At 24.7% G+C, this 13172-nt stretch overlaps 1 protein-coding gene across 1 annotated transcript in view; it reads right to left on the bottom strand.

Annotated features, from left to right (window-relative positions):
• Nucleotides 1-415: 415 nt before the first annotated feature.
• LOC105366142 (sodium-dependent neutral amino acid transporter B(0)AT3) overlaps nt 416-13172 on the bottom strand; it is a 33212-nt gene continuing 20455 nt past the window's right edge. The window contains 4 exon segments of the mRNA XM_011504470.1: nt 416-556; nt 5282-5497; nt 6399-6561; nt 6642-6801. Of these exon segments, the coding sequence (XP_011502772.1) occupies nt 416-556; nt 5282-5497; nt 6399-6561; nt 6642-6801 (680 nt within the window).

The raw sequence follows: 13172 nt of genomic DNA, 5'->3' as shown, positions 1-13172 counted from the left end.
CTATGCCGATATTTGTCGTGACGTCAGTTAGTTTTTACAAAACAAATGCTCGCGCGCTCATGCCTCTCCCACTTTTTATTCCGCTTAGAAAGTACTGCAATCCGTAACATACATGTTACTTTATAAAAATACACTGTTTTTTTATTTTTCCCATTGCTAACTCGTGTCATAGTACAATAACAATTTTATTGATGTTGATCTTAAATTTAAATTTCATATACTAAATTAAATTAAATTAACATTTTTCATGTCTAATTATAAATCTTAAAATATTTGAATATTTTATTTTGTTATATGATTCATTATATTACATTCTATTTTACAAACCATTAAAACCCTAAGTATATTTTTACTATGCATGGTTCTTATTTTCTTTATTGCAATAAATTTTAAAACTTAAATAATATAAATATACTCAAAAAGTCAGGACATCCATTTTAAAACTTTTTCCTTTCATATTTTTAGAGGCAATATTTGCTAAAGACACACTATTATCATCATTATTTCGATCTTCATGATCGACCAAATCTTCAAGGCGGTCATGATATTCATCAATCTAAACAAAAATTATATATATATATATTATTAAATGAAAATATATAATCAATTTTTTATTAAACCTTATTTAAACGGAAAATTCAATTTGAAATTGTATTTTTTAATTATGCAATCTAGACGTTTGATACTTATCGTGGTAAATAAGTCTTTTATAAACAGAACAGAATACGTAGATCCGAATTTACTTAATGCATCATCTGTTCCACAGACATATTGAGAAAAAAAGAAAAGAAAATTTCTAGTCGAAGGAGAAGGTAAAGTGAAAGACCGATTTAAGATTCTTAAATGCATTGTCTTATGACACTGTTAAAATTTAGCAATCTAAAAGAATTTAGAGATATTAATATATATATAACAGAATTGCCTGAAAAACTTAAAAAATCATTATGAAATCATTTGGAACAATAAAACAGATAAGAACTAGTGCCTAATCAAGTATTTACACTTTTTATTATAAACTTGCAATATTTGTATAATTACTAAAAACTTTTTATTGTATATCAATATCGATTATTGACATTGAAAGATTAAGAATAATTTAAAAATCTTTAAATTTGCCTGATATATTTCTCAAGAATTTATGTAATTAAATGATGTATCATATCGAGTATAGTTTTTCCCTTTATCAAAAGAATTTTATTTAATCTGAATTATAGCTGTCTGACATTTCGATAGATAAACTGAATATTAATTAAATTAATAAACTTATTTTTTTGCATGGATAATAACTCTTTTCTCTCTAAGTACTCGTAACTAAGAACGTTACTATTTATACACGCGATGAGTAGACTCATCAAGCAGCCATACAATAACATTATTTGACAATTAATAAATATATCACACATCAGAATATACAAGAATTATATTACTATACTGTAATATAAATTTATATTATCTCGAGAGTAATATAAGGGGGAAATATTTAATTTGAATTATATTTTATTGTAATATAAAAGTTTAATGTGCGTTGATTTATAATTATTAAAATAATAATAATTTATAAAATAAGTCCAAAATTAAAAAAAAAATTTTTCAAATAAAATAAATTTTTTATTAGAAAAATAAATATATATTAACAAATTATAATTTAAAATGATATAATGATAAAATTTGCAAACATTTTCTTCTTAAATACATTTTAAAAATCAGATCGAAATTTTTCTTAAAATTATTTTTCAATATTAATATAAAATCTTATTTACTGAAAACATTTTTATTGCTAATATTTTAGAATATAAAACTGTCTCGAAATCTTTTGTATATTATGTCTAATTAAAAAGTTATTATTATATATGTATATTGTATGTTGTCTATAATTAGACTAAACTCCCAAATGTTCGGTGGGAGGATAGCGGGTAAGTGGAAGGATTAGCGCATTTGTTCAATAATTAACTATATTGGCTTATCGTACTGTTTATTGAACTTTATTTTACAGACTACACGATAATGATGATTCTAAGATGGTGTTGAGAATCTGTGAGACCTTGCAGTTCGGTGGTAATTGCCACGTGGCGTTAACGTGCGCTACGTGCAGAGTTAGGAGGTTGTAAATCTTTGAATCGTCTTGACATAGCCTGCTTGAAGGTAAATGGTTACACTGAAAGTAAGAGGTCGTAAATCTCTAGTACTTCTTTGTGTAATGCCACGTGAAGGTAACGTATGAGGGAGGTGCCCTTCGAGGCTGGTATCTTTCGCACACTTTGAGGCCGTACGCGGGAGCTTCGTGATCTAATAAATGCCTTTGTAGCCGGTGTCTTTTCGTACACCTTGAGCCGTTAGCGGGAGCATCGCGATCCAATAATTTATTCTCTTCTTATGTCGTGGTCGTTCTTGGAATGTAATCAGCACTCTTGGCGGCTCGAATCATAGCGCACTTGAACAATTATAATTTATGATGGTTTCACTATATTGGCTTACTATTTTATTGCTGCAGAGTCTGGCTGAATTATGTGCATATAATTAGTAAAACTGACTGACTGGTATATGGCGGAGTTTACTTGCTGTGTAGAGTCGTAACTGATAATTGATCGATTGAGAAATTTACAGTGAGTGTAGAAGCGTGGTAAGCTGTTGTTAAACATCCACGTGGCAGTTTACTAAGCTGGCAACAATGCATAGGTGTGTTGCTAGGTCGATAATCTGGTGACGTCAAAGACTAAGGTCTAGAAAATTGGAGTATTTCAGAAAGACAAAGCTTTGGAAGGTTCGAGAATTTCCAATCAACGTTGCTATGCGGGAATATCATATGACACTCGAAAATTAAGGCGTAGTATATTCGAGAATTCGCAGAATCAATGTTTATATACAATAGCGTCAGAAGGCTTGTACTTTTCCCATTTTAAAGTTCTTGGAAATTGCTCCAATCCCGAACTATGTTAAACATTTAAGTTTTAAAAAATTTTAATTATATATATGTATTTACTTGAAAAGATAAACTTAAATTTTAGTATTTAATATTTATTACCTAAAATCATTAGATCGACAAAAATTCAATATAAATAATAAGATTGGTACTACTAATATTTTTATAATGTCTTTATAATTACTAGTCGAGTAATAATGCTGTCTCATTATTCAAAATTTCCATTAAAAAGTAAAATGATGGAAATAAATTTAAAACATAATATTCATATTAAAATTACAAAATATTATATTAATCGACTACTTTTAAAAATATTTAACAATAGATTCTGATCAACTAATCGATTTATTAAAATTTTAAAGATACATTACTTAAACGGTCTACATCCTTCAATCTATTGAAAATAACTATACAGATGAATCCTACAGCTATTATAAATATTATGTTTATTATTTATATTGTAATACATAATACATTTGAGTCTGAAAAATATTATACAAATTTTCTACTATTCTAATTTTAATCTTTATTCAGACTATGGATATATTACATTTAAATTTTTCGTAATCGAATTTTTAATATATGCACTTGTTATGGATCGCAGCATTCTTCGCGGTAAACAAAGTGGGAGCGGTAAAGTCACCTGCTTAGATCAAAACATTGCGCACCAAGTCGTAAACACGATTCTCCGAAATCGTGAAAATTTAATACTCAAATAGTCAACATTACATTACAATTCCGACTAACAAGGACCGACGAACTCTCCAAGGCTAGACTCTAGTGACGTCACTTCAAACAAGAGCAGTTTAGAATTCACTGCAATCGCAAGCCTGTATGATAATATTTAAGGAGACGCGCCTGACGCTTTCGCCCTCTTACTAGTTCCACCAAGCAGTCATCAAGATCGGATCGCCATTCTACAAGTTAACTCCACGTACATAGAATTTATATCCAATACACACAGAGTGTCTCCAACACACGTAAGCTACGCTATTACACACGTTCTTGCGTACCATCAATCCAACTGAGACCGACTTCAACACACGTAAGTTACGCTATTACACACGTTCTTACGGATCACCAACACACGAACCAAGTAAGCAGCATACCAAGATAACGGCATCATTGCCCATCAAGAGTGATGTCACTGTAACCCTCCCCTCTCACAGCGCCATAATCGTCACGGCATTATTACCCTTCATCAGCGCATCTCCCTCTACCACTAAGAGTCATAACCGCATAATATAATAACGAGTAGGAGAATCACGCGCTACACCAAGAATACACTCACAAGATTATTATCACTGATTACCTAAAGAAATTCTCACCTATTCATTGTATCATACTTTCAATCTCACCTCAATAGACCACTGATTATTTATTATATCATTATATTCAATAAAAGGAAAATCAACGCATACAAAGGCCGTGTTGAATTATTGCATTGTCCATTCCACTTGCCAGCAAGCCTCCTCTCAATATCTCAGGGAAGCTTTTAGTCTGACCCCAGACAGCACTGATATTAAAAATCAAACTTTCTATCCATATTCAAAAATTGAATAAACATTGGAATTTGAAAAAAATGTTTACACAAAGTTGGTATCATAGAATATAATTTTTCTACTTTTATTCTACAGAAAGTGTTTAAAACAGTATATATTTAATATTTATTTGAAAAATGAAAATATGTTTATTCAAATCAAATTATAAATCCTAATTTGCAAAATAGTTACTTATACCACAATTGACACTATTTACACAATACCTATGGCATATGTATTTTTCTATGAAACTGTTAGAATTTTAAATCAAACACTTTTTAATTCTTAATTGACTTGTTATTAAATAAAATTGTTACAAAGTTCTGTTGCTTAATTTAAAATTTTGTACATTTTACATCCTTAAAATTCATCTGAAATGTCAAAATTAAAATATATAGTATTTTCTACAGTTATAAACTAATTGAATCTTTATTAATTTATTACACATATTATTAATTAAAAGAAAATTCTCATTATTATAATTAAATCACAAAACTTTAATCAGAATATAGTTGTAATATAGTAAAAATAAGTAAATTTATGATTAAACTCAAAAAATCAATGAATGCATTAATCCATACTTTTGAAGATTGTAAGTTATTATCTAAAATATATGAAGAATATTCAAAATTATATTACAATACTAATTTCATTAAATATAATAAAAATTTTGTTTAATGAGAACAAACTTTTATTAAAAAAATTTTGTGTAATAGTTGTTTTATACATTTATATAAAATAAAATATTAATATTTATTGCTGGAAATTAATAAGAGTATATATTGTATTTCATAAAAACCTAATTTTTTCAATTACTTACATCAAAATCACCTATCATTTCCTTTGTAGAGACAGTTGTTTCTATGCGACGAATACTACCTTGATGAATGTCTACATCCAATTTAATATATTGAAATCTTCTTAACAAAAATACCATAGGAATTGGTGCGATACCAATTAAAATGATTATTACAGCTATTATAAGTACCCAATCTGGATAACTTCTTATCTGGATTCTTGTTGGCATTGTCATACCCTAAACATAAACGTAATTATCATTTTTTTCATATACTTATATTACTAATATGCTTACAAACATAATTTTTTCTATTTAATTAATTAATATTGAAAATATTTAAAAATTTTAATGTTAACAGTAAGCATGTTATTAAAAAAATTATAGTTATATATATTTATGTATATACATATAAGTAGTTATATGTATATAAGTTAGTTATGTATAGTTATAGTTATAAATTATATAGCGATAAAAAAAGAACTGCAATTATGTAAAATCATCATAAATGATATTAATATTATATGTTGGAGTAATGAAAATGCTGTTTGAGTATAATTGATTTTCAAACAAAATTTAAAAACTTTTATTTGTATTTATGAACATTTATATACATTATATAAAAATATTTGTAATATTCTTTACATTAATTAACATGACACGTGATATTTCAATTACTTACATTAATTATATTAATTGATTAATTAATTACATAAAACACACTAAAAATGAATAAAAACAACCCTTGTAAAAAAATTAAACTAAATAAGTAAAAAAAGAATGCTAAAGCTGAAATTAATTAAAAAACAAAATAATTATTAGAAAAACTTAATTTGTTAAATACAATCACTTACAATTTTAACTCTACATCTTCGTTACAATAATTCTTTAGGCATAATTTATTCAGTCACAGATTATTCCTACAAATTATTATATATACAAACTATAATACTTTTAAAAACTGTCTTTGTAGAAATACATTTGAAAATGATGATTTGACAAATCATATTATTCCATTTTGTGTATATAAACATTTAGATTTTCAATCCATTCTTTGATCACGCGCGCGCGCGTCCACACACACACACACGTACGTATAATTATTTTTGAATTTTCAATATATTGTACAGATTAAACATACCAAAGAGGCATTCCATGCATTGTAGGTCGGTCTTCGTATAAACATAGATACAATACTAGCGATTAAAATTGTAATCATAATTAAGGGAGCTAGGAATCTCCATGTCACTTGCCAGTATAAACCTGGCTTGTAGCCTGTCATGGTTTTAATATCTTGTGTGAATCTAAATATAAATTAAAAATATGATAAATTCAAAACTTATTCAAATAAATCAATGAAATTGATAAAAACAACTTTATTTACTTTTCGTGTCCATAAACAAACACAACCGCTACGATCTCCATCAATGCAAGTAATACAAGGCCAATTGTTCCAGCAAAACTATCGAACATTTTTAGCCAGTATTCACCAGCTCCTGTACAAAATGCCAACCCCACGATGAAGCAGAACAAGCACAGCGCACCTACAAAAAATTTTATATAATTTTTATATAATTGATTTAGTATTTCATATTTATAAAATCAAATTATATTATATATAAATGTGTTTGTATTTATTATACATAAATATATTTGTATATCTGCAATAATAAATACATAATATATTAATGACTTGCAATTTAATAATAAATTATATCTACTAAAAACTGATTTATAACAAAACTCAAAATTTGTAAAATTAAACTAAAAATTAATATCAATATATGCAGACATTCATATCCTTTAGAAATATTTATTCAAACGTAGTGAATAATTGATTAACAACTATGAAAATATATGAGCTCGGATGATATTATTGTGCTACGGCGTATTTAATACTTTTTAATATATATGCAATATATATTCAAACAAATGGTAAAACATTTGTAAAAATAAAACGATAACTGCTGGATTATTGTGAATCTTATTAGTAATCGTTCATTTTTACGAAGATATTTTCTTCGTTTTTATTTTCTCCTACCCTTCATATTTCTTTTTTATAATTATATAATATAAGAAAGTTATTAATTATAAAATCATACCAATTTGTAACTATATATTTGTATGTATTGTTATTCAAATTTTTTACAGTACTTATTAAACTTCGTTTTTCAATAATAATTAATAAAATAATTTATCATTATACAATATATTAACTAGATTTAAATATATAATTATGAAATATATAATAAACGGTGATATTTTTGGTCTTTTTTTGATAACGAGTGATGAATGGTCGAAATGCGTGGATATGTTTATAAAGGATTTCAATATCATAAACATATTTTAAAATGCCCGTTATAAAAAAATACTTTTATAACGTTTCAATTCCTCGAACCTAAACTTAGTAAGGCTCACCATTCATACGGTATTCTTTTTCCCGAAATGAATAAAGATTATTTTTATTTTAATAATTACATAATTCTTTATTACTAATTATAAATCTATTTATTAAGAGATATAAATATTTATAAAAATTAGCATTAACATGAACACATAAGGTTTGAAAAAATTTTAAAAAAAGTTTAAACACGCCTGCATCCAATAAAAACACATAATACTAATTATTTTATTATAACATTATATTATTTATAAATAGTATATCTTTGGATATGATTATACTACATACCATAGTTAGATATATCTTTGAAAAAACGTAACTGCCATTAAAGTAGAATAAGGAAAGGAAATAAAAACAGAAGAACTGAGTGAAATCCTGCTAGTTTATATACTAGAGCAAAAATATAGAGTACATTCAGACACAGATAGGTAAAATCAAATACCGATATCTTAAGGAACAGGGAGTCAAGTTGCATCTACAAGTTTTTAAAGGATATACATCAAATAAATTTGCTGGTTAGTAAATCTAAGGAGAATGACCTTTATAAATTGTCTGTGAGTTAGCTTTTTAAAATAGCATAAGCTTACCTTACATAATAATATAGAGGTTATATACAGAGATTACTCATGAATAATGGATAGTGAGAAACAGGACATTATGGACATTTGTTGAATCTTCATTTGTAATACGGGTAAAAATAATTTTTATGATAGAATTGAATTAAATTCAATTCTACTCTAATATAATCTCGGTATTTTAAATAAAGTAAAATCTTATATTTTTTTATATTTCTATTAATTTTAAATTTAATGTACTTGCTTCAATTCTTGATATAAATCGAGATTTTAGAGTCACTTTATAATATTTTCAATTTAATAAACTAATACAAGTCTGAAAGTTACTTACCTAATAGTAGACGACCATTAACACTATTTTTATAAGTGTGAATTAGATTAAAACAAAAATATAAAATTATTTATCTTAATACTTTAAACTATCTTTATATATAAATGTTTGTAAACACAAATTGTAAATAAAAAAAATATTTTTAGCTCAACAATATTTGTATAAAAATTTTATAAATATGTAAAGTTTTTATAATATTTTGATAAAAAATATGTACATGGTAATTAAAGAAATTTAGGCAAGACTTACATGAATTCTATGTGTATTTTGCAATTTAAAACAAATAATTAAAAAATATTTTCATATTTAAAATTTAAAAGAAAATCCTTTTATTTTAAATAAAATAACATAATAACCATTTTAGATAAGAAATATTTAATAACAATAAATTTGTGGAAAAGACAAACAGGTTATTAAATGTAATTAATGGAAAAATTTTACAAATCAAATAATGTTAACATAATTTTTTTTAACTAATTAATTTTAATTGATTAAAACAAATAATCAGTAGAATTATATAAAAATTGGAATAAAAATGATTTTTAACTACTAATTTTCTAGTTCATTCTAATTATCTACAAATAATGTACTTCATAATTATTTGATTGTCTTATATAAACCATTTACTATTATTTACTGACAATTATTTCAAATTTTAAATATTTTTTATAATTTATCCATAATAAACTAAAAGTATTATACTTAACTCTTATGTTCATATGTGTGATGATACAAATCATAATTATTATGATTGTAATATTAAGCTATCTTTTTAATTAATATAACATATTTAAATAAAATAGTTTACTAATAACAATTTTACATTTTGACAGTATGATGAACAATATTAAATATAATGAATATTCTATTTTTATTACTTTTAAAAGTTAGAATAAACATTTTCCTTACATTAGTTTTAATAAAGTAAAAATTAAGTGTACATTATTTAATTTTTAAATACTAAATAAATAATTTTATATTTGTATATATAATTACAGATTTATTTTGAAATAAAAATTTATAGTAGCATATATAAATATCTATAATATTTTCATATATATAAAAAATAGTAAAATTTTAAAATAGTTTACTAAAAATAAAAAGGAGAAAATTTACTTAACAACAAGACATAAGATCGAAACGTGAATAAAAAAGAATTTGTTAAATAATTTGCTATTCTAAATGAAATAACAATACAGAAACTAATTGGGTAACAAGCATCATATATAAATTACAATTATATGGTCTTAAATCATAATGTATTTATAATTGCTGTAGATTTATATATACATATATATATTAAAGATAGAAATTTATAAATAATATTATTCTTTTAGTTTTATATTATTTTTTCATAAGATTTACCGATTTCATTTGTTTAACAAAATTAATGATATTTACTATTAACTAATAAATAATAGAATTAAATGTTTATTCAAAATGAACTAATATTAATGAATCTAAAATATTTATGACGAAACATATATTAATTTCTATCGTCAAAACTGATTAAAATTTGATTGATTATAATTTTGTAACAAAATTTTTTATTTTACTAATGAAATATACACAATTGTAATATTAATTATAAACATTTTATTTTAATGAAAATTAAAGTTATGAGAAGAAAATTTGTTTAACATTCAATATAAATAAATGATATCCAGTATTTTTACAAATTTGGGAAAGCGTATAATAATATTAGTGTTACGGATTAAAAAGTTGAAAGTCGAAAGTAGGAGAATTAAAAAGGTGAAAGTCGAAAGTGGGAGAGGTATGAACGCGCAATTCAGTTATTTAAATAAAACAACAGCAACGAACGTTCCAGGCTATGCTCTGTTGACGTCACAACCAATATCGTCATGGCAACATATACCGGCGTTTAAGGAATAGTGCGAGAATATTTAAGGGCTGTGCTTCACGTGCAACAAATGTTTGCCCCAGTCTAGTAACAATTACACAGTCATTATAACAAACGCACTATACATCTTCAAGCTTTCTCTACAGTTATCACTCATTGTAATAATCAATCAAGTAAATAATCTAAGAAAAAGATAGTGACACTATATTCTAAAATTCATTAAACTAAATTTAAATTAATAATGCATTAGTGCTAAGATAAAACAACAGTGAAAACATAAAAATCATATTAAATATGCTCACGGATAAGACCGACGCATACACAAGCGCGGCAACAATGTATAATACAAGCATAAGCAGTTTAATGTATACTAAGATAGCACCTACTCATTATACAACGAAATGGATATACATTCATCAACGCGTAACAATCTAAAGAAACTTCATATATTTAAATCAATCGTACCATTATTCATATACTTCATAATTATTAATTATTTATTATATTATTATATTTAATAAAAGGAACAACAATAAACACTACAAGTAGTCTTGAATAATTGCACTGTTCCTTCCACTTGCCAGCAATACCTCCACCCAACATCCAACGGAGGTTTTTAGTCTGAGATCAGACAATTAGAGTTATCTTTTATAATCAAGTTATAATAATGAAATAATGATTAGATTTCATAACATAGACTTCATTTTTTACAATTCAATTAAAAAATCTCAACTTTTAATTGGTCCATCAATTTTAAAGATTATCCACTAATTTATGGTTTTCAAATTGTATTTATTTTAAAACTAAAATAACACCCTCATTTATATAAATCATAAAGTATGGAAATTTAACAAATTCTACAGAAAATATAATAAATATTAATTTTATAATATAATAAATAACATTTCCTATAAATTATTATATTTCGTCAAAAAAGTTTTCATTACTGACATTCATGTAATTAACAAACGTAAAAATCTATCAGTTATACTATTTTATTTTATTGATAAGTGCAATGGAATAATAGAGATAAATACAAATTGAATCAATTACTGTAAATATAAATTTTCAAATATTTTGCAATTTATAAAAATTATTACTGATTTTCTAGAATTCCAATCTCTAAAATTTATTCACACATATAATGTAGTTTTATTCAATAGTTTCATTCAATATTGTTGTTTGGATTTTGATTGATTGATTGATTGATTGTTGATTGGATTCAATGTAGTTTCATTCAATATTGTTGTTTCAATATATTTTAGAAACGAATTTTATTTACATTAAAAAAGTAAAACTAATTATATAAAAATTTTAAATAGGAAATAATTTATCTGATAAATAAAATTTTATGAATTTTTCTAACGATTTATTGTTTCAGTATGACTCCATCAGATTAAAAAACTTATACAAGCTGATGAATATTAAAAATATATTTTTATGAAAGTACAAATAGTGTGATAGAATTAACTATTAAAAATTTACATGTAATTCATAAATTTAATATAATAAATTTTAACTATTAGTATTAAAAAATTTATTATGCATTATTTAAACATATATATAATAGTACTAAAAATAATACAAAAATAACATAAGATAATTTTATGTCAATGATGATATTATTTGTAAATAAATATTAATGAAAAATAAATGAAAAAGAGATACTACTGTATATAGAGAGATATGATCAATCATTATAACCTTAATTGTAATTGATAATAACCTGATTCCAACTCATAAAATAAATTATAATCTAAATAAACTCTTTGGAGTGTAATTTATATTTTTGCCAATTCCTATAAAGTAATGCTTAAATAACATCATATATGAAATCAAATTTTTAAATAAAATGATTGATAAAATTTCATATTCTTTAAGATCATATAATTTTAAGAAATTTAACATACATCCATTAAATTTAATATGAGATTATTGAATATACCTTTTATATAATTATTACATCTTTTAAAAATCAATTTGTATTTAATTTTAACATATTAATTTTAAGTTTTTATATATAAAGTATATTACAATAAAAATCATAAAACTATACAAACTAACTTATAAAGATAGTTAGAAACTAGCTTCATATAATTTAAAAGATGTTGTTCGATTTTAAAGGTTTAGTTTATGGCTCGACTACCAATTCAATAGTTCAGTGGGTTAGTCTCTCGACAGGATAACTTCAAAGGAAATAATAAGTGATAAGGTTGAAAAATATCGTGTATTTAGTAAAACAATATTTATTATTGTAAAAGATTATAATAATATTGCACTTTGATGTAGAGAGAAATAATTCTATTGAAGTAGTGAGGGTGTATTCTTGGATTCTTGAATTATTGTGGTTCTATGGATATGACTGTCTTGAAGTTGAGGTAATGCTGATGTTGTAAATATCAGCTGGTGTAGTCAATCAATCATGCTTGTGAGGTAGCATGAGACGATGGTAGTCGAATCAAGTATGCTTGATGCATGAATAACTATACTTGATAATGGTGTAAGATGTTTAATAGAATATGTTAAGTAATCGAGTGTCTTTAATTATGTAAGGGGAGCTGTAGACGAGCTAGTCGCACGTGAGAATGATTAATGATAGGATTTCTAACTCCTGAAGGATGTAATAATCTGTATTTATAGTCTATTAGTCGATCTTTTGTGTCCTTTGTGATAATGTGCTTTAAGGCATAGCGACTCTTGCGTCAACTGTTGATGGCCTGTACGGTTCCGAAGTGCTCTTCGGAAGA

The sequence above is a fragment of the Ceratosolen solmsi genome, unplaced genomic scaffold, assembly GCF_000503995.2.
Source record: "Ceratosolen solmsi marchali unplaced genomic scaffold, CerSol_1.0 scaffold17, whole genome shotgun sequence".
Classification (NCBI taxonomy): Eukaryota; Metazoa; Arthropoda; class Insecta; order Hymenoptera; family Agaonidae; genus Ceratosolen; species Ceratosolen solmsi.
The sequence above is the reverse complement of the archived record's forward strand: the minus strand, read 5'-3'. Positions and strand labels throughout refer to the sequence as shown.